This window comes from Lingula anatina, chromosome 2 (assembly GCF_051362555.1).
Source record: "Lingula anatina isolate TDL-2025a chromosome 2, LinAna3.0, whole genome shotgun sequence".
NCBI lineage: Eukaryota > Metazoa > Brachiopoda > Lingulata > Lingulida > Lingulidae > Lingula > Lingula anatina.
In genome coordinates this window covers 37,000,719-37,023,983 of record NC_141768.1, presented here as the reverse complement: position 1 = coordinate 37,023,983, position 23,265 = coordinate 37,000,719, and the positions used below count along the sequence as shown (strand labels likewise).

The following is a 23,265-nucleotide window of genomic DNA, read 5'->3' as shown; positions in this document are numbered from 1 at the left end:
CCTATTTAGCAGATCTCAGTGAGGACGATGAATCTACATATTATCATTCTTTAAGTGAGCATGATCGTTCATTTGTCAAAGCGTAATGGATGTTTTTTTCATAACATGTATTGGAGCATTCCTTGGGTTTCTCTCTGTGATAATTTACAAATGGTTTACTCACGAAAAACAGGTGAGTCCTTTTTATTTTGGCAATAAATCTTGGCAATGAATTTTTACTTAGGTCTGGTGGTTTGAATTTGCTTAAGTTAAGAACAAGGTTTCCTCATTGCAAGGCCTTGCCCTGCTCCTACTTACCATAGTATGGAACATAGCAAGGCCAGTAATAATTATACCAATTGCTTATAAATAATATTGATGTAAGGTTTGAATGAAGGGTTGTGCCCACATGGCACTTTCCTGTATCCAGTTACATGCACATACTAGAGGTCCTTTAAAACATAGAAATGGATAGAAATGGACCGAAATGGGACAATATAGACCTCTAGGTACGCATAGCAAACATCACAAAGATCGCATTTGAGATCTACGCAGTGAAAATTGTACATTTACGTACACTGGTATATATATCTTAATTATAGATACATACATTAGTTGGTAGAAAAATGATATATTCAATTTTTAAAGATGATAAAATTGATGTAGCATGGTCATGCGTGTTACATTAATTCTTTGAAATTTCTCTTTCAGCTACATTTTAAAGAATTATCTCCTTGTTTTAACTTGTTAGATTTATAGAAAACAGCATTGATAATGATGATATGTTCAAGTTTCTCATTTGGCATTCAGTATAACCCTCATCCATCAATATTAATAGGGCTTCACAAAGCTGTCCCAAGTACAGTGCCACTTAGAAGATTAATCCTATCTCCCAAGTACAGTGCCAGAGGATTAATCCTATCTCACATATCTATTGCAACAGAGAGTTATTAAGCAATCTTAGGTACATGTACCAAGGTTTTGATAACCGATAGCAAAAGGTTATTATTAGAATACTGACTGTAGTATGGGCAGTTATTAAACTATGCAGAGGACACCTTAAGTAACCTTAAATCTGAATTTAAAGGTTTTTGGTGCAAAAAAATAACCCTGGTACATGTATCACTAAGAAGTGCCATGCAGGCCATGGAAGATTACATAACAAATGGTCCAATATTTTTATTGATCAGAATCTAGATGAAAGAATTTAGTAAGAACCATTGTCAGATATATTGTTAATATGGGGGAATTAGGCTGCCTTGGCAGAGGTCTGCACTTTCAGGAGTGATTTCTAGTTATTATTATTATTGTTGTTGTTGTTGTTGTTGTTGTTGTTGTTATTATTATTATTATTATTATTATTATTATTATTATTATTATTATTATTATTATTATTATTATTATTATTATTATTATTATAGGCAGTAGATGGAGTCCAAATCCTCAAGATCTTGAATCAGAATAAGGTGGGTCACACTGAGATAAATACTTATTAAAAAAAAGTTTTTTTTTTTGGTACACATAATTGAGGTAAATTGTATAAGTGTTTCTTGTGTTTACTAATTCAGAAGTATTTTGATATAGTTTCCCACATAAAAAAGCCGTAAAGCATATTGTCAGTAAATTTTGACAGTATGAATTATAATATTAGAAATTTTGGACTTTAACTTGGCAATATTGCTGGGAGTTCAGTTCTGATTCTTTGTGCCATAGTTTTAGTTATGACCAACAGTTCTAAATTGAAATGGAAAATTAATCTGTTTTTCTCATTTTTTTCAGATTTTTCCATTGTGCCCATCAAACAAATGGACGCTTTGGGATTACATCTTAGGAACAAGAATATGGAGAAGAACTTTTCCCGAACTTCATACAAATGTCTTTGGTTGCTGTGGCTTGGTTAAGAAGTACCCAAAGGTAAAATCCAACCAGCAGTTTAATTTTCCAATTTATATAATTGATTGTGGCCAAATATGTTCAGTAATTTGTGAGTATAAAAATGTAAGTATGGATTTCATTGCTTCGCTTTATGCATCTCCTCTTCAAAAATTGAATTTGAAATGATTTCTGCTTTTTTAATAAGAATTTTAGACGCCTGGTGAGGTGAGCATCATTTTTAAATCAGAAATATATAACTTACATCCATTGACAACCAAGATTATTGTTTATCCATAACTATTTCTCTTCCTTACTTGATTGTCCAATTTTTGCCCAGTCAAAAAAGTATTATCATTTATAAACATTTGCAACTTATCTTGAATTCCAGTCCTTAACAAAATTGGCAGAAGTTATGAAAAAATATTTAATGTTCTATTCTCTTATGTATCCTTTGGTAAGACCATATTCTGGGTGACAATAACCTAAAGTACTGAAGTTCCAAAACACTGGCATTTTATGCAAAGAAGAAAGCAGCCTTTCATTACATTTAAGACCCATGAAACTTGAAAATTACCAAGTATGTTATAAACTTGTTAATTTTGGGTGTCAGCATATATAATCATGTGAATTACAATATTTAAAAACTGGTTTGTAGTGCTTCTCATGTCCCTGCTGAATAAAAGATTGTCTTAAAGCTATTTTGGCAGGGCCCTTATAGTTTGAAAAATACCTATTTAAGATGATGAGATGCATACAGAGACTTTATGTCTAGGTTAATGTAATCAAGAGCAATTATCCTTTAATAGGTTCATGTCAGAACTTCAGTTGTTGCTAACATCTGATCAGACACTGGTAATGATGTCCGCCATGAAAGAAAAGTGAAAATTAACACCCAGTTATACATAATATATTCTGCCAAACAATTCAAAATTCTCCCTCAAGAGAAAAAGTCATAAGAAGATATTTTCTGAAGCATGAAAGATGTTACTAAAGAAAAACTACTGTAGAATGACCTTTTGGAATTAAAACAAAATCTTAATTTTAACACACAGTTCTTAATCTGGGCTTTTACAGAATATACTTGTTGAAAAAATCAGATGATATGAGTTACATTAGAATTTCTCACTCAATTCAAAGAAATTGTTTTCTTGTCCCCCCCTCCCCAACAAATGATTTTATTATTTTTTTTTTTTCATATTTTCTAAAAGATTGATTAAAAATGAGTGGATTGTGTGAGAATCAGCCCATTTCTTTTGTGAATGACCAGACATTATAAAAGCTTTTTAATGATCATCAAATTCAATAAGATATTTGTAAATTTGTGAGTAATAACCATATTATGATTTCTGGTTATATTAAATTTGTCTTTTGTATGGAATAGTTACTAAATTTGATGGGCTTTATGCAAGTGCTTCAAAATTACTTCAGACACTTCTGTTTGTATTTGCTAGTTTAGATTAGAGGCACTGCTTTAAGTAGGGAGCCAATAAAATGACAGTTATAATGAAGTCAGTGGTTAAATGTTTGGTTTTAAGCTTCTATCGCATTCAGACTGCTTTCTATTTTTGCTTGCAGAGCTACACGTCCACTTTACTTTCCTACCCGTGGGTGCCTTCTTGTCAACTACCCAATACTCAGGCAAATATGCAAGCATTCTTGTGAAAGACAAATTTTGATTGATTGGTTTTTAATTCATTACATGTATTTTTTTTAAGTTGGACACTTTTATTAGGAGCAGGTAAAATGTGTTTGGTTTTGGTATGGAAAAAAAAGGGTTGACCCATTGGATTTTTTCCTCACACTTTTGTCTTTAAGTTCAGTCTTTTTAGGGCTTAGAATATATGATTGGCTATTGTAAAAACTTTTGAAATATTTCATGTGAAACTTGAATTTTCAGATGATTTTTCTGGCAATTTTTTAGGCAACACAAATGAATTAAGAAATATTCATATTTATAAATATTGAAACCTTATATTAGCTATAGCCTATTTTAGTGAACTCTTGCCATAAGACAGCCAGAAACATACATGTATTTGGGCCAAAATACCCATTCAAAACTGTTTTGAAGAGATACAAGGGGTTATACTTGAGGATGGGAAATTATGCATCAAAATTCTGTATGAATATGCCATGATTTTTTCCAATCTAAAAAAATCTTGTGTTTATAAATTTTTATGGCCAATTCTCCATAACAATCAATCAGAATTTGTTTTGCTGTTTTTTGTTTTGTTTTTCAATCAGTTCTTGTTTTATATTTGTGGATTGTTTTTGATTTTCTTAATATATCATGGTAATATAATTCAGATTTAAAATCAGAAACATTGAATCCATTAGTTTACAATCTTTTTCCTTCCTATTTATTTCAATTTTAATCACTCCAGTCATAAGATTTATGAATATTTTATTAAATATAAATATTATAACACAGTGATCTCCTTTTCAGTCCCTGTTAGATATTCTCACCAACGTGAATAAGTTATGTGAATGGGATCCTACAGTCAGAAGTGTCAGCCATGTTTCTGCAGATAGTGGCTCTCACAGTTCCTCAGATACCACACGCCATGTGCAATATAGCTTCTTGCCAGTCATTTGTGATATGATAGAAGTAGATAGGAAAAGTGCCCTGAAATTTGTACTCAGGCTGCTCAATAATTTTTTTACAAAGTTCTTCCATGTTGGACTTCCCTTACCAATGCAAGTTTACCAAAGGTAATTTCACCATTACATATTTTTAAAAATAATTTTGAATTAAGAACTGGTATCTGTATCAGTGACTTTTTTAGAAATCTAAATGAATGTTTTGTGATTGCTTTAGAAAATATTTCAGTGTACACCAAATAAAAATATGTATCTATACATAGGCTTTACTTCCAAGAAGAAAATGGGTGCTGCTGGCTTTTAGAGTCTGAAGTGATGGGCTCAGAGTGGACATTTTATCTTGCTCAACCAGTGGAAGGTTTGTATTTTGTAAAGTTCATGTAATATCAATTTGAAATTGTTTCAAAGTGCAGTAATGTATGACTTTTCTTTATTATATAGTCTAAACATACTCCTTAAGCTGTGAATTATATGAACAGTTAATAAGTTGAAGACCAATTTAAAATGTTTCTTTTTTATTCTCTAGGTCTTGACAAGTCCCTTCTTACCATTGTCTTTCACCCAAGTTCAAATTGGTTAGGAATTGCTCCTTCCACAGCCAAGGTGGTCAAAAGATTAGGCTGCTTACGGGACTTCTTCCAGATGAAACATCTTCAGCCGATTCCAAACAAAGTTTTCACTCTCCCAAACCTAGAAACAGTGCTTTCAGAAAATGGTGATAATGCACAATACCAAAGACAGCGAACTGCATCTGGTAGCAGTAGCGGAAGCATGAAAAGAAGGCGAGGAAAGGTTAAAATGAGGTCACATTCTGAGGTCGTTAAGGGCAGCCCCCACACTGCTGGGGCAGATGCTGTACATAGGCAAACCAGTGAAATATCTGCTAAGTCTGCGATTTCTACTCAAAAACATGCAGCTACTGAAGACTGTATTGATGAAGTGTTTGATAAAGATGTAGATAAAGTATCAGAGTCTACAAAAATTTTTAAAATTGGAACAGAGGATGATAGCCCCCATACTAGTCACCATGATAACAGTGAAGAGGGAAAGAGAGAATTGGAAATGTCTAATGTTTTAACCTCTGATTTGGATTCAAGGGAATACATCATACCCTCATTGACAAATGGTAATTTTTTTTAAAGTTTCATCAATATGTGAAGGTTTCCAAAATATTTATGTTATGTTTCATTGATTTGTAATGTCAGAAAGAGAAGAGAGAGAGAGCTTACAAGATGATAGAGTAATGGAATCCCTAAAACTGTGAATTTGACATGTCTGGTTAAGAGATTGTGTTCAATCTGGAATTGATATTTAACTTCAAGCCATATCTCTTGTAATTTTAGATGAAACAGGTCTTAAAAAAGCTCATGTTCTTGCAAACCAGACAGCAGCTGAGCTATTTCAAGTGGTTAGTATGAAAAGTTATCCCATACTTTTGCATTTTTGTGTGTTTGTAATTATTTTCAGTTCACTATAGATTTAAAAGTTAGATGTTAAAACCATGACTGCAAAGTTCCTGAAACATATTACTCTGTATATAGCTTTGTTTTTATCATTGCAGTATCATTATCATAAAAATAAAATGACTTCTTTATCCTTAGTATAATATATATATATATATATATATATATATATATATATATATATATATATATATATATATATATATATATATATATATAAGGCAGCACACTTCAATATCACACATCAAACAGTTTGCTTTAAATCATCTTTTTTGTACCTCCAGGCTATGCAAGCATCAAACATAGATGTGAAACAACCTGAATTAGCTCAGGCAGAGAAAACAAAAGGATGGATGTAAGTATATATGTTTATTTAAAGCCAGGTTTAAACATCGTTACCTCCGCCAAGGAGGTTATGCTTTCACCCCTGTTTGTTTGTTTGTTTGTTTGTTTGTTTGTTTGTTTGTTTGTCATCAATATAACTGAAAAAGTTATGGACCGATTTTGATGAAATTTTCAGGAACTGTCAAAAGTGGGCCAAGGAAAAGATAATTATTTTTTGGTGGTGATCTGGATCAGTAATCAATCAGTAATAATAAAAAATTGCTGCCTTGGCGGAGGTCTGCACTCTCCGAGTGCTTTTCTTGTTGTACCATTATATAAATTTTGTTGCCACTTGCCAAACATGTTATTTTGACTAACATAATGAAGCATAATAATTACAGATTGTGAGAAAAAAAGCACTTACTGACAAAGATTTTGATATAGGGCATGCAGCATGGAAACTAAGGTTGATATTTTGGAACTTTTTAACCCCTGTTTCTGAAGTAGGTCACAAATGAAAGACTTTTCTATTTTCAGATTCCAAAGTGTTGAGAAAGAAGTTGTTGTGTTAAGAAAAGATGTCAATCTTGGCATGAGGAGCTCTGTGCAGTGGTATGGTGTTTCCTTTTTAATAATTAAGTTATGCCTAAAAGTTCACCACAGAAATTGATAAATGAAGTACAAGTTCTTTTTATCCTACTTCCAAACGTATGTTTTAAAAATTTTTCATCTATTCTAGCTACCTGGGTAAAGGATTGATTAAACTTCCAGCAGCTATTGTGTGGGATGCAGTGAAGAATCCCAGGACAAGGTTCACATATGATGAGCTTCTCAAGGTAAGGAGGAGCCATTTTACAAAGCTTAAAATCCATCAGTAAGTGCATGTGTAGTCACTACTATAGGTTCCCGTTTTACTATATTCCCAGTTTTGTTCTTAGACCTTTTATGGTAAAGTTCCTTCTATGTTCAAGTCCTTGTATGCTACTTTTGCATCGTAATATTGATTAGACCATTTAGTGTTTGATCTAGCCATGTTGAAACAGATGTATTCATTGTAGTGTTATCCTGTGTTTTCTCAAAGTATTTTTCATTCTTTTTTTCTGTGTCTGGAAATGTCTATACTGAAACTTTATTCTGGGTGCATTTTTATTTTTTGTAATTTCTTACTTGCTTGCAGAAGCTAGACATTATTCATGATTTTGAGGATGGTTTGAAAATAAGTAAGTGTATACAGGATGACCACTTGTAATTATAAATATTTTTAAAATGCTTCATTAAATATGGGTTAAATAGTGAATGCAGTAATACATGTTTCATCAAAGTTAAATGATAACTTTAAAAGGGTCTACTTGTCCAACATCTGTATAGAAAAAACATTCTTATTACAGTAAGTTATCATTCAGATAGTTCATTAAAAAAAAAAACAAACAAACTCTGGTTTGTATGTTTGATAATGTTTGATTAGAGCTCAGAATAATTTAGCATAAACTCTTCAGAGGGTACTTGACTTTGAAAAGCTACATATCACATATGTATAGTTATACACTGTATCCTATTCTTTGGAGAATTCTAAACATCTGAAAATGGAGTAGTTGTCTACTGAAAAGAAGTTTTTGTCTGTACATTTTTATTTCATTTACAGTACGACTGCAGCATGAAATTAGCTGGATGTTCAGCACAGAATATCGTGATTTCTGTCTGATTCATGGTGAGAGAAAGGAGCAGGATAAGTACATTCTGTCCATGTTGTCCGTCAATTGGCCTGACTGCAAACCTCAGGATGAAAACTGCAGGGGGACAGTAAGTTTTTTTTTTCCAGCTTTATCGGACTGGGTATTTTTACCATGTATTTGCATTGAACATAGCCAATAAGGTTATGGAGTACTTGGTATGTTTAATGAGTCATGTTCTCAGTCAGGTTTGATCAACCTAATTTGGCCAATCTCATTCACTCATCTGATAACCATAAACTAACCATAGATCTCATTGCACATGGCTTACTCCAGTATAAATCCCCCTCCAAGATAATCTAAAATGAAACTGCCCTGTAAATCTTGCAAAATCTCACTCGAATGCAAAAACTTGCGAGACTTGGACAATCCCCATTTCTGTGTACCAATAGACAGAACACCATATAATGCTGCCTGTGGTCAGTTGATTGACTGGAAACATAAGTGACTTATAATATACTTATATTAGTGGCATGATTATTGCCTTTATATCGTACATAGAGAGCTTTGTTTAAATGGGACTTATTGACTTATTGCACTAATGTTGGTGTTGTTAAGGCCTTGATGCAAGATATATATATATTGCATAAAGATTTTACAAAATGATTTATTGGTATTTTCTTGTACATGTACGTGAATTTCCACAAATGTGCTCATTTATCCTAAAATTCTGTGTGTTTATTATTATGAGCAAGATTACATGTCATCCAAGAAAAAATATAAATAAAAGATAGATATCAGATGTATCAGAGCTATAGCTAATGAGAAAATTCAATTTAATACTGGATCTTACAGTGAAATGGAGATCACAGTGTTTCAACCTTATCTTCAGGTGAACTGATATGGAGTTGTCACCAGTGTCACGTGGTGACAGTCTGTGCAGGATGTTTCCCAGGGTCTGGTCCAACAGATGTGGTAGTTGAACAAAGTTTTGTGATAGGGCTGAAACGCTGTGCTCTCCACTTCAACATAAGATCCCGTATTAGATCTGCTTTTCTCATTATCTTATTATATTAAAACTGGATGAATCAAATCATTCACTTTGAGATATCAGATTTATTCTTCACTCCTAGAATATACCTTGTTGAATTATTTTTAGTTTCTTGCTAGTGGTTGGATAGTTGAGCCTGTGGCAAAGCAAAATGGAAAGGAACATTCTATGGTTACCTACATGGTCCAAGTAAGTGACAGTCTTAAAAACCTCCTAAGAAGTTGGTAGCATTTTAAGTTATCAGTACTGCCTCTGCCTTTGAGTCACAGTAATCTAGTGAATATATATGTAAATTATGTCTCTAAAATTACGTGATTCTTAAAATCGAGCGGTAGAATCAGATACAACTACAAACTGGTGTTTTTTATATTGCTCAAAAAGCTACAACCATATAAACAACAGTTTCGTGACTAATTGCCTCAGTTCATCATATCCACTGCAAGGTTTTTATTCAGATTTCTTAGAATGTAAAAGGTAGATAGTATGAAAATAAAAAAAGGAATATATTTTGGTGAAAAGTCAAATTAAGACAAAGAATGTCCCTTAGTGACCTTTGGCTGGTAGAGTAACATTGCACACGTGTCTTAAAATGGTCATATATTTACTGCAATAATTTAAATATTTATCTTTTTAGATGGATGTCAAGAGCACACATAGTGCACCAATGGATGAAATCGTCACCAGACAGCCCACAAGCATTGCAGCTCTACGATCCTTCTTAGAAGAAACAGCCCTTGTTACCATGAAAATTAAAAGAACCATATGAAGGAAATGTTGCATTAATGGTATAAGAAAGAGGCTGCTTTAATCTTAATTGTCCTTGTGATTTTCTCAAGTGCAATGTGTTTATAATTGATTTTAGGCAGACAATAAAATGTTTGAAATCACTTTGCAATGCATAATTATATAGAAACATAAGAATGACTGGCAGCTAAAAATATGAATTTTATGGAACTAAATATTTTAGTTATTCACCCAAAAATTAGATGGTTAGATATTTCAGAGGCAATTGATGTTCAACTTTTACTTCTTGTATATAAAGAATACTCACAATATGACATTGCAGGAGGAAGAATAAGTTTTATTTCATTTATTAATGGAACATTTTAAATCTCTTTGTAAACTGTAACAAATATTGTCAAACTTCAGTCATAAGGATTCTGTATGTTGTCTGCATATGATAATGATGAAATGACATTGCTACATGTAATCATCGTGAGTTTGTTGACTAATATCTATTTTTTATGACATTTGTCTGTTTAGTTGATTAGGAGCCTTGGTTATTAATGGCCAATGCAATGCCTTAATTATTTGCAAGTGCTTGCTCAAAATTATTGCTTCCAGGGTAAGAACACCCTTTTCAGATCTTTTAATGCCATTTAAGGGGAAGATTTTCTATGAATTTTACAATGTTATCCTTATCATAAACTGGTTGCTGTGAAGATATTTTAATTGATTTAAACATCATAATGCTGGTGCTTTTTAATGTCTTCCTGTATAGATATTCAGTATGATAATACACATTATATTCATAATTTTATACTTGTGCGTAGGTTTTAGTTTAGTTTGTTTGACATTTGTAAAAATAAAAAGATATGGTTTCACTTAATTATTGTAGTATGTGCCTGAAGATGATATTGTAATAGCACTTTGCAGTGTCACATTATGTAAAATAAAAATAAAATATATGTCATTTTAAACTAATTGTTAACTTCCAACATCTCATTTTTACAAGTTCAAAAAAATAATAGTGGGTAAAAGATTCATAAGAACTTCAAAAGAAATCTTGCAGTGAGAAATCCATGCAGTAGTGTGCAACTGCCTTTAAGCGTCGGTATATATGGGCATGTACAATACATGACAATAAAAAGCATGCATTTTCAAAGAAATCTTGTCTGATATTGTTAAAAATAAGGTAATCATGTTAGTTGTAAATATTTTCTATATCAATTTCGTTGGTCACAGGTGTCTTAATTTTACAAACTAAACTACTACATGTACGAATTGGTTCACTCTTTGCCACTGTTACTGGTACAGTAAGAGGATTTATTGACTTATTAGGAAAGACAACACATGCATTTTGCCCTTTTGAAATTAAGTTTCCAAGTCATATTGCTGGCTTTGAGGGAGTGGCACAATGTACGTGACACTGATTCCGCAAAAACCGCCCTAACCCGTGCTACTCATTTAGATCATAGATTTGTCTGTGGTTAGATCTACCCTGACCGCTAGGTGACTCTACCTGCCAGCTAGTTCTTCCAGTCGTAATTTGATAATTGAATTTCTTGGTATTAGTCAACAAATTACTAAATTAGTCCATAATATAACACTTTTGCAATCATTCATTACAAAATCATCATGTACAAACAAAATTACTCGTAAATAATTTTAAAAACCTTGGATCCTGCTTTTCTTGATACTATCGATTGGGTAAACCATAGTGCCACCTGTAAACAAAAATGGCTGGCTTGTTAAACGACTCCGAATGGAGACTAGAGAATGGAGATCTTATTCAGCAGGTATGTTGTTGTTTTAGAAACATAAACTACATCTGTTGAAACTCTGGTGTTTGATCTATTCTGTGACCAAATATCAGGCCCATAAGTTCTCATGCAAGGTTGTCAGTCAGGGAAACATCAATATTGCGCAACCTGTCACTCCTGCGTTTTCAGGAAATAAAATAAATTTTTAGGTTTCGTTCATCATATATTTTGACGAAATGTATATTACTTCACTTTAAATAAAACTTGAAGAATCTATATTCTCAGAATATTTATATGAATGTAGATGATAACGGTGTTACTCTGCTAAACAACAATGTTCTTTTGTGCCCAGTACGATGTAGACATATTTTTTTCCTAGCCACGTTCTTTATGCTCAATCTTGGTAGAAATTTAATTTTGTTTGATTGAAACTCAGAGTATTAAATCCCAAAACTTCAAATGCAATGCATCTGAAATGTTTTAATAAGTGTTGCCGTAGCAGAATGAATCTACTGTACACTGAAGGTCCCAACACAGGAAGAAAAATAATTTGATAGCACTTTTATTTCATATTTTTATTACATTTTTGTGTAGCACATGTAACTACATACATAAACAACTAAATAAAAGTTTTCCATGCTAGGTCCCATGGCAGTGAGCTCCTTGAAATTACAATTGGGATTCATTCAGATTAACAATATTTTAATTTTCATAAATATACTCAGTACTTTGTTCTTGAAAGGTTATGTCCTTTTTCATTTTTCAGATAGCATTTTTAAGCCACTTGCAAAAGAACCCCTCGGGTAACAGTAAACTGTATGAGGCCATTACTGCAGGCAGGATAGGATATGAGCTGTACCAGAGAGTCAGTGGGGCCAGAGAGTTAGATGCCTACAGGGTTAGTTTTATACATAGATGTCAAGTGGACAAGTATATCTAGTAATACAAGGTTGTGGTAATGTTTTTTAATCAGACAGAGTGAAAGATCTGAAATAATTTATGGCTATAGTATGTACTACAACCAAGAAGAATGACCTTATCAGATGTATTTTATAGTAAGGTTCACTAGGGTAATTTAGTCCATGCTTGTCTTGCCTTCCCCCTGGTCATGTGGCCTGTTGGGTCAGCTGTGGACACAGCTAACCTCTGTGCAATGAGTATATCATGAGCATATTATGAATCAGTTCCAGCATTCACCATTGTGATTTTTCTGTGTCTAGACAAATAACTGGACCAAGAGGTGTCAAAGTCTGCCAAGTTACGCAACATATGTCCTGTTACTTCAGGACAAATGGCACATTATATTTCCGTCAGTTTTTTCTATGGTCATGTTATCTTAATAGTTATTATGACCATGGCCCCATTCAGAATAGGGGACGAACTAGTCGGAGGGTCAATTATGGCCAACCAACTTTAATACTTCCTCACGGGGTATCTATTCAGTGTCTATTAGCGGATTAGATGGCAATCTTCATAGTGGGTCGCCATAATTGACCATCGGACTAGTTAGTCCCCTATTCTGAATTGGCATTCTGATTGGCAACAATAAGGAAATATTGGTTTAAAGATCTATACGCAGACTTGAAACTTTGTACCAACCAACATGTACAGCTTAAACAAAAGCAGTTTTCATGTTATTACCCCAAAAACAAGAATAATAAAAATGTCAAATAAATTATGAAATATCTTTATCTGTTTTTGCAGAACCAGACAATAATGGCCATAGCAGATTATGTAAAGAAGCATCCAAAAGCATCAGAAAAAGAACTGGTCCAAGAGGTTCAGAAGCAGTTAGCCATATTTGCACAAAAAGTGGAGAACCTTTAATCAGACACTGTTATGTATACATTACTAAATGGATGTCATTAACTGTTCTGCTCATGCATTTTAAGTGGACCTCATCCTCACCACACCTTTGTGTCTTGGTATTGAGCCAATGAGAGATGTTAAAGTGCAAAGGAAATCAGACTCACGTGTGTTATACTACCCTGGATTTTCTGGCTTACATCAGTTTATTTTGCTCTTTGAAGACACGAGAGAACTTTTGGAGTATAAAAAAAAGAAAAACCTATCATGAGACTTAAACTCAGGGCTCACTTTTATGGCATTGTAGATGTGAATACCGACAGACATTAATGAATGTGGATTTTAATAGATATTTGGAAAAAAAACGCCTACTAAATGTAATTTAATTAATCCTTTTATCTCTTTTTGTGGTTCACTTCATGTTTTCATAAAATGGGAGATAAGCATTTTTGTCACTTTTGCATGTATATCCTTTTATGTTAAAAGGATGATTGTAGAAGATGGATAACATGGAAACATTTTCAGTATATTCATTCAAAAAGAAGCACAATCGATTAGGGAAGTGAAGATGTTTATTATCCTATGTACAGTGTTTTCATTAAATCTTATCTGATTATCCCAAAGAACCTAATATTTTACCATGAACCTAACCAATAGAATTTTTATTTTAGATAAGTCTACTACAAGCATGTATACTACCTGCCTTCTCTGCTCTCAGTTTACCTGGAGCAAGTGTATCTGAATTGCTAATTGCCGGTTTGATGTAAGATAGTGAAGGAGTAATATGCTGTATTAGAATGTCATATATTTTATGTTCAAAGGAGTTTATCTTGGTCAATAAATGTATATACATTAAAACAACGGTTTATCTTAACGCGTTTAACACGAGGCTTGCTTATAATATTTTTGCATTCAACTCCATATGCTAACAATTGAAATTAAAAGACCTCATTTGGGATTGAGGTGTTATGTTTTTCACCCATTTTATAAGTTCAGAAGCTGTAAGTATCCAGACGTCGTCTTTTTTAACTAAATCTCCGATGAATTTATCCATGGCCTCCAGATTGTGAGGCCTGTTGACGAACCAGGCAGCGTGCATGTTTAACCCCATCGGTGCCCTGTTTCCGTTATAATGCCTCTTAAAGTTGGACATGAGGTAATCGTAAGACTCCTCAACGTTATTAGGGGAAGGGCACCCGTCCACCATAGCGCATGGAAACCCATGCGGCCCAAACATCCTATTCATGGGGAGTTCCCAGACACCGGAGAAGTTACCCGTGGGGCAGTTCATACCCTCAGTACAGGTAAAAAGAGTCGAAGAAATCGGGGAATCCATGGTGAAAGGCCAGGTGGGGAGATAGTGGTCGTTGGGGCTGTGAGGCCGAGAGGGAACGAGAGAAGAGTCGAATAGAAAGTTCTGATCTTTCATCATTCTGAAGAATATATCTCCGGCTTGTTGTAAAAACGGCACTCGGACTCCTCGTACGGCACTTATGGGTATGTGAGCTTCAGAATGGATGTTGTCTCTTTGCCCTGAAATCTCTTCTTTCAAGTCCTCGTAAGATGCATCTTTCCACCAGGTAGTTGGGGTACGATGCGTTACACTGTGGCTAGCTATTTCGTGGCCACGCAAGTACATGGAGTTGACGAGGTCATAATCTGTCGTATCGTGAGACACGAAGAAAGTTGCCTTAATGGGGCAACCGTTGGGGTTCCTGCGATTTTCTGGGAAAAGACGTTCGTAAAAAGCGTGGTTTATTGTGTTCACGCCATCATCGAAAGTGAAGTAGACGATCTGCGGCAGCTCCTTAGCTTGGAGTTTGTTGGGAACTGCTGTAGAGGGACAAAGGCAAGATGGAAGTTTGCATTTGTCAGCGTTACATTTGGATTTCACATCAGGGTACGCTAAAATGTAAAAAAAAAAAACGCATTGGTATTTTAAAGATGAAATAAAGCTTAACGAACTAGTCAAACCGGTATACTTTCGACTGATAATATACAGATTTTGTTTAGCAAGTAAAACCCTAGTTCTTTCATGGTAACATTTGCGTTGCCAAATCTCTGAGCATTGCAGATAGTTGATGTGCGGCCTAGGGCGCCGTTTACTTTGCAACCTAGATAATTCATCAAAATATTCATCAGAAAGTAAGTTAAAGTTTGATTAATCCAGATTTCTATCTACAAAATTAAAACAAAACTCTTTATTACGTCGGGAACAGATTGACCGAGTTGATCAGAATCTTTGGTAAACAAATTTTTTTAATAGTGCAGATAGATGCATGTGCACATACTATAAATCAAAAGACCATGCACTAGAACACGGAATTCTGGTACCCATCCCAGAGTATAGATATTTCATGTATAGACCTACTTATATTCAAACAACAATGGAAAAGTCAAAGATAAAAATAAAAAAAATTGTGGAAGATTCTTAAAAAACGTTATAACCTATTGCTAATAAAAACCAAATAGACTGAAGAGTTTCAAGCATTAACATACGTACATATGACATCTACTTTGTACTTCTTTGACGGCTTGGGTCCGTAGTTTGAATCTGGTTTGCTGGTTTTGGGATAGGACATATGATTATGGACCATCGTGGCGACATACGAGTAGGAAGATTTGGCCAGGGAATGGAGGGCTTTTAGTACATCTGAAAACAAAAACTAGAAACATTATTATGACGAATAACACCGTGATGCATTAAGTACCAGACAATACAAAATATATGTATACTTCTTTCACTGTGAGGCATACAGCATTTTGTAGTTTCGCCGGATGTCCAATGGGTCTGGCGATTACATTAAGTAGGCTACTATTTAAACAGTTCCTTGTTATTAAAAAAAAGGAATTTGCTACCCGTTGTTCTTATATATAACAGTCTTGGCTTATCTAATTGTGACAGTGACAGATACAAAATGTAATCATTTATATTTAATCATTAGGAAACATTTTGACGATTTTCGTATTGCACTTCGTTGAGAATAACTAGAAGCAATTACCATCAATTATGGAAGTTCTTGCTGGCGCCAAAGCCTCCGCGACAGGTCTTTTGACGTTCCTTCCAACTACTGATTTCTTTCTCACCGGTTCATAATGTACTGCGCCGTGATCGCAAATGATGGTCCCAGTGAAAGTGCCTTTTTTACAATATAATCCCGGGGGACAGGTCAGAACGGTTGCCCTGGTATGTCCCTCTAGGCAGACGTAATATTTCCCTGAGTCTCTCGGGTCGCAGAATGTTCCGTTTCTTTTACATGCCCTGATTGTGCTTTGTACTGTCTTTTTCGCCAGCACTCCATGTTTGCTACCGATACAGATAGCCCAAATAGTCATCCAGTAGAAGACGGTTGAAGAGCGCATGGTATACGTCCTACTGTTTCCCTATACCACAGAAGAGTATTCAATGCGGATGAGGAAACAAGTAAGAGTCCCCTGTCTGGCAGCCACCTTCTTCCCAAACACAGGACGGTAGCGGTGTCAAATTGATAATCTGCCCAGAATTCAAGACTTCGTTAATGGCATGATCTACTCTTTCCCTTCGGGGATAAGATGCCGTTCAGGAAACCGCGTCTATCGTCGCTCTGCATTAAAAATTAGATAATAAACTGGCAGATACCAAAGTGCACTAGCGTATAAACCTCCGTAAGATGTCATAGGACGCAACCCAAAGAGGCCAGCCACTGTCTACTGACAGAGGTCATCCCGTCAGTCGAGTTTGGCACAATTCTCTTCTGAATCCCATCCCAACAAAGGAAGAAGCTTGTCTGGTGTCAACTCTGACTTCACATTTACCTTGCCCTATTGCATGCAGGACGTTTGTGTATGATCTGCTGGTGATGTTTATGACAGTGCCTTCAGCCATGAATTCTGGATAATTGTTAAACAAACGACAAAGCGTGTGCCATATGAATATTGAAGCAGTGCAGAAATGTTCGTGAAGATCTCTGCCTATTCGACCTGAGAAGGGATGTTGTAATTTATGATTTTGGTTTATGATTTATAGAAAGAGGCTTGGATAGCTCACAGGAAGACCTTCCGGGACTGTTTATAATGAAATGAAAGTTAATGATTGCTTTGTAGCTTAGTTGCAATCCAGTGTTAATAAATTGGATGTCTAACATGCTGTTCTGCTTTTATATTGTCATTCTCTTTTTTTAATTATTTTTAATTAAAAATGCATGGTATGCCTCATGGACATTATTTATATCGTGTATTTTCTTACAGGAATCTCACCGTCCCCATCTAGTAAAATCAGCGAGTTGAAAATATTAAATATTGCTGAATAATAAAAGTCTAGCCGTGCTAGTGGGGTCTTAAAACGTGTCACAATATATCATAATGAATTCGTCAAACAACTGGAACTATATGGGTTAACTTAACTTAATCTGCTTAATTTCAAAAATGTTCGATTTGGGTTTGTAAACGGTAAAAGAACAATTATATTAGTCCTTACGTGATATTCAATCAAAATCTTTTTGGGCTGTTAAAATGGTACAGGCTGGAACACCAAAAAGCTACTAATAATCGTGAAAATTTCACAGCGCATTATGACACAACTTTCATGCATCTCTTTCACAATATGCCACAGACCTTATTCTATTATCCCCATGAAGAATTCATACTTGTCAAATGAAACTTAGTGTAATAATTTGACCCTTAAAGAGCGTGAGAATGTGTTAGATATTCTTGAGAGGAAAGCAATTCAACTTGCACAACAAGAAAAGTCTACTAACACAATGGGCATCTATCTGTAAATATACCCTTTTGAGTTTCTTAAACGTAGCGGACGTCGGAAATGATATGTTTTTTTTTTTTTTCTCTCTGTTTATCTCTTGTTCTCTCAACTGCCATAGCTCTCTTTGTCTTTCTAAAGAGAAGAAATGTGTTCAGAGTCATTTTTCAACATATTTTTTTGTTATTCATCGCAACTTTTCAAATAAAAACAGCGTTTAGATATGCCCCATATCCAGTTAGGCTGACAGAGTTAGAACAAAGTTATAAAAATTAATGTCAGCGGTGTGTTGGCTTAGTGAAAAGGCAGAGCTAAGATCGACTGCATTACAGGGGAAAACCAATAGAAAGAGAAGCAGACGAAGACCACGGCCTTATTGTCGTTAATTTATAGTATTTATATTGTTAATGAATCATTTAACATTTTGTGTTTTTAGAGGACAGAAAGACTTTTTTAAGGTTTAAGGCTGGGTGTGTCCAGTGTAACCAGCTGAGCATAACAATTCTGAGATCATCTGAAGAGAGGGAGTTGTGGAGGTCCCTGACAGTCAACGTCCTGCAAGGACAGGATACTTATATATATAATCCATCTATCTCCTTAATATCCTTCATCCACCAATGATCAGTCTGTCTTAGACCCCATTCCCAGAGATGAGATCGATCCAACTAGATCGACCTAAGTCCCTGGGGGTTCACGCTAAATAGCTGTCAGCCGAGCGGGTACGAAAGTTAATTACCCCTGACAGCTTGTAGTAGGCGGGACGGAAATTTAAGCCGGATTATCTGACTGTAATCTAGTGAGACTCCCCACGGGGATAGATCGATCTAAAATCTATAGAAATGCGCCCTTACACCTCTAAATTGCCTTCCACATTTGTCGGTAAATAATTGGTTGTCTTCGAGGAATGCGCTCCTCTGAAATGGATTTGACCTTAGATCGTGTTCTTGTATCAGTTATATATTCGCAAAAGTTACCTGCAGTATCCTTTTAAATGTATGTATAATTGCAAACTGCTCGCTGTGAAGTTGATCAGCATTTCTGTCACGGCAGGAAACAATTTCACAAAGATATAGATTAATGTCTTACGTTTCTATTGTCGTTTGTATTGATAATCACATCATTGTAATTTGACAATCTTTACAAACGACTTATTGTTATAACCATTATTTCCTAGGGCGGCACCGAACGTTTTGATTTAATTTCTTTTTAATTCATCGTCGGTTGTGTACCAAATTCCATTAGTGTCAATTAGATCATTTCTTAGATATCGAGTTGTTATCAGAACTTCCTGGATCTCCTTCCTTTTAAACGAACTCATTTGGATCTCACTGTTTTTCGTTTCCTTCCCCATGTATTCGAAACGTCAGCATTAGTGTAAATACAATTTCATGATAGAGACTCCTGAGACTACTTTTTAACAGTATAATTTTGTAGAATAAATAGGCATAGGAGCGATTTGCATGCGTCAAATGTATTGGCAATTTTACGGAAATATATTCATCAGTATGACTGTGATCCTGCTCTTAATCGTATGCTCGTAATTATACATTCCTCATCCTCACTGTTTCCTTTGTATACCGTTTTTAAAAGTGTGTTTTGCCCTTCCCTCTAGGATGATCTGGGCGTGCAGGATCCTTACCTAAGTGAAAAAAAAAACAATTCACCTTGCAATTATAAAAAAGGATTCTTTGAACAACGAACTTCTTGTAAAATGCTGTGTGTGTGTGTGTGTGTGTGTGTGTGTGTGTCCATGGACAAGATCGATACGATACACCAATTTTCACATTTGTCCTTAATATACCAAAAACTATATGGAAATCCACGTAATCAATAGTGAATTTTTATTCATCAATGATAGTGTGACCATTTTAGGAACAGCTAGGAACAGCTAGTATTCGTGTTATCTTTTTGAATAAACAGAAAAAAGATTAATCATGAATCAACCTCTCTCTCTCTCTCTCTCTCTCTCTCTGTGTGTGTGTGTGTGTGTGTGTGTGTGTGTGTAAGCGCGCTCAAGTTCAAATGTGTAAAACCATGCGTTTTCTCCTAAAAAGGTTCAATGTAATACTTGATGACAATTCACTTTTGATAATATAAAGAATCCCAAATTTGCTGAGAAACTGCATGAAATCAATTTGGAGTTTGGCATTAGGTTTGGGCATAAAGAAAAAAGAAAGATTGTACAAAAAAGCACTCGATTTAATATGCGTCGCAGCTAAATTTACCAAGAGAGGGCGCAATTTGTGCGAAAATGAGGATTTTAATAATATATTTAATAGGGAAACACAATGAAACAGACATATACAATTCAAAAGAATATCTTCGATTCGCATGTAGTCTCATCTTCAGGTCTTCGAATCGCCGTCTGTTCTTATCTTTGCGACGGTCTAGTGAATCAGCAGTGCAACAATGGACAAAGCTGTCTGAACATCTTCAGCAGTGGCAGGAAAAAACCTAGAACACCTCAAAGACCAAATTCCCATATGACTATACGAGTTTATTGGAAATAAGAGGAGGCGTGTTAGTTAAGCTGATTGCACTTAGCAAGAGTCCCCACAAAGTTGGGTCGATCCACGTAGACCGATGGTGACTATGGATTGGGGTCAAAGTCAATTTTGAATCAGGAAGCCTACATCAATAAACAGTTAATATTAGAATGAATTATGTCAACATCATCTCTCTCTCTCTTTTTTCTCTCTCCCTCTAGGGGGTCGTATCTGCTTGATAATTAGCGTGACTCTTTAGTGAAGCACATCGTGCGTCCTCCAGTCTTTCTTTCAAAGATTTTAATCCTCGGGTTAATGTGATTCTATCTCTGAAGAGAGTGCGACTCTAACCACATCACTTGCCCAACCATTATTTAGCTGTATAGAGACCATCTACAAATTAAATGACAGAGAGGAGTTTGATCAGTGCTGTCACGGGAAGCAGTCATTTCTTGTAATAGATATGTCTTTCTTTATGTCTTACATTCCCACTGTCATTTGAATCATAAATCATCATTAACAAAATGATGATAGTAACTTTCCATAATTAATAGTTCCTTATAGTCTCTGCGTTAACTTAGTGACCGCTACGTACATAGTTGTTATAATGACTTCATCGACTGTATTCGCATAATTTGCTCCTAGATTTTCCTTGAAACAATATTCTGTTTGTATAGATCATTAAATTAAACTTTCGCCCTCGCACCACAGTAAAATCGACATGGTGTTCTCGTGTATACGTAATAGGAAGTATTGGTTAGAGTGAATACTCTACAAAGCAGGCTATCATACTGTATCTCTTTAACTGATGATACTAGTTATGATACAAAAACGCATAATTTCGTGTCATATATACATATCTTTCTACTGTATCGTAAATATTTTGACATAGAAATGATGGACTAGAGGAGGGAAACATCATCCCAGCTTTTCATGCCTCGTACAACTATGTGAATTTCATGTTAAGTGAATTTGCTACGAAAAAATTTACGCACTTTTTTTTTGGTCGGTAAACGAGCCGAATTACAGCCTAAAAGAAAATACTGAATTACTAAATTTTATTTATCACTCAGTGACATGTTTTTTTTTTTTTTTTTTTTTTTTTTTTTTTTTTTTTTTTTTTTTGTTGCAAATGATTTTTTTTATGTTCCTCTCTACTCAGTAATTATATCTCGAATCTCAGGTTGATCAAACATAAGTGCGCTGAAATATAGAAGTAAAATAAATCATTGCTAATTAGAGAAGTGCTTAATGGAGGGATGGCGTTCTCTTGGATTATGTTAATATGAAAAATAAAGGTAAACATTGCTGCATTATGAAGATGCACTTATATCCACTCTGCCAGTACAGTCGATAAACTTGTCCTGTCGGGTCGGGTTCTTTACCGGAAGATTAAAGATGTCGCTTTAACCCCCCTGACCCCTTGGCTGTGTCATCACGTAGTGCTCGTAGATATGTCTACAGGACATCTCACACCTCGTTAAAACACCCCTGATGCCTAGATTTTATACCATATACTTATCGAAAACATATGTTTTGGTATCGATGTTAATTACATTTCATCTTTCACCCATTTTGAAAAACGAACTGTATTGAAAAATGCCTTTACATGTTATGGGTCATTTGTTACCAGTTTTCAATCATCTGTATGCATGACACGATTCGGCCCAGATTTCATATTGCATACAAATGGTGGTCCTATTGAGAAATCTGTTACTTTCTTTCTACTAAGTTTTAGAAAATGCCCTGAGGTATATCGCTCAGAGAGATCTAATGGCCTTCACCACAGAACGCTTTGATTGTTGTGTTGAAAAAAGACAACGCAAAAAGATATATATTTTGTCACCTGCTGCACTTTTGGGCAAGACGCTTCTTTATCGCATTTGAATCGACATTGAACTTAAACAGTCGACATATTCTCTGATGGGTTGCCAGGATTTTCCGCGGTGTGTTTGGGCAAAAGAGCAACTGGAGACGGCTTCAACGGCAAAAATCAGTTACGCCATCGTAGCCATATTGGTGTTAATATTTATCATTATCGTGACAGCAGTTGCCTTAACATCCTACAACTCCGATGAAAAATCGAGGGATAACACTTCTGGTGACTCAGAGAGTAAGTATATGAGCATGGTATTGTTGTCTGTTTGAGATGCCTCAATTTATCTGTAAAATGATGTATTCATTTGGCTCTTACCCATAATGACTCCGTTAGAGTTCATTAGCAGTTAAACAACTTGCCAATGCATACAAAGTGACCCAAAGAGTTCATGTGGTCTATTCTTAAAACGAAATTGTTAACATAAAACATCTATATTGGGCGTAACTTTTGACTGAAAACATGAATTTAAGGCAACACAGCGCAGTAAATTTGGGACCGCAAGCTTTAAGTACCACGTTCAATTGCCCTCAGTGATATTTTGAGTTTTTGGGTGGTAGCGTAATTACATATATAGTGGTATGATGACTTTGAGAATTGTGTTCCTCCAAACTTAATGCGACATTAATTCCTCCCCCAAATAGGCTGACCCCATGTGTAACTCACGGGTGCAAAACGCGCGGATGTAAGATTAAGGTCCTATTGGCGTTTCAATGACTAAAATTATATATTTTAGAGGCATTAATAGATTGTCTTCCCTAACAGATAATTATTTTCTGAACCAAAGAACATGGCTGTTTTAGTAGGCTCATTTTTTATTATTTTATGTAAAATAGCTTCACCCTAAATGATCTGAAGTGAAGTACATGTAGCTTTTGCCACACATCATTGGCCAATTGTCTCACATAATGTTCTGCAA

General features: G+C 34.9%; 3 protein-coding genes across 5 annotated transcripts; 2 read left to right on the top strand and 1 right to left on the bottom strand.

The window, feature by feature from the left end:
- LOC106156627 (uncharacterized) lies at positions 1-10,660 on the top strand. Of its 3 annotated transcripts, XM_087003946.1 has the most exons (15): positions 1-172; positions 1,401-1,445; positions 1,759-1,893; positions 3,430-3,492; positions 4,298-4,563; positions 4,716-4,810; positions 4,979-5,578; positions 5,796-5,860; positions 6,200-6,270; positions 6,777-6,851; positions 6,979-7,075; positions 7,417-7,459; positions 7,882-8,039; positions 9,069-9,149; positions 9,595-10,660. In XM_087003946.1, the coding sequence occupies exons 1-15, from the start codon at positions 86-88 to the stop codon at positions 9,724-9,726; spliced, it is 2,013 nt and encodes a 670-aa protein (XP_086860072.1). In that variant the 5' UTR covers positions 1-85; the 3' UTR covers positions 9,727-10,660. The 3 variants fall into 3 exon arrangements, 2 of the variants coding, with proteins under 2 accessions (XP_086860072.1, XP_086860073.1); XM_087003947.1 differs by lacking the exon at positions 3,430-3,492; XR_015332783.1 differs by lacking the exons at positions 7,417-7,459; positions 9,595-10,660.
- Positions 10,661-11,292: 632 nt separating this feature from the next.
- Positions 11,293-14,110, top strand: LOC106156636 (uncharacterized). The gene is made up of 3 exons (XM_013531972.3): positions 11,293-11,479; positions 12,210-12,341; positions 13,148-14,110. Exons 1-3 carry the CDS (start codon positions 11,420-11,422, stop codon positions 13,268-13,270), a joined length of 315 nt encoding a protein of 104 aa, XP_013387426.1. The 5' UTR covers positions 11,293-11,419; the 3' UTR covers positions 13,271-14,110.
- On the bottom strand, positions 13,909-17,208 carry LOC106156633 (chitin deacetylase 7). The gene is made up of 3 exons (XM_013531971.2): positions 16,252-17,208; positions 15,753-15,902; positions 13,909-15,154 (listed from the first exon to the last, which is right to left on the bottom strand). The coding sequence occupies exons 1-3, from the start codon at positions 16,610-16,612 to the stop codon at positions 14,175-14,177; spliced, it is 1,491 nt and encodes a 496-aa protein (XP_013387425.2). The 5' UTR covers positions 16,613-17,208; the 3' UTR covers positions 13,909-14,174.
- Between the last annotated feature and the right edge of the window lie 6,057 nt (positions 17,209-23,265).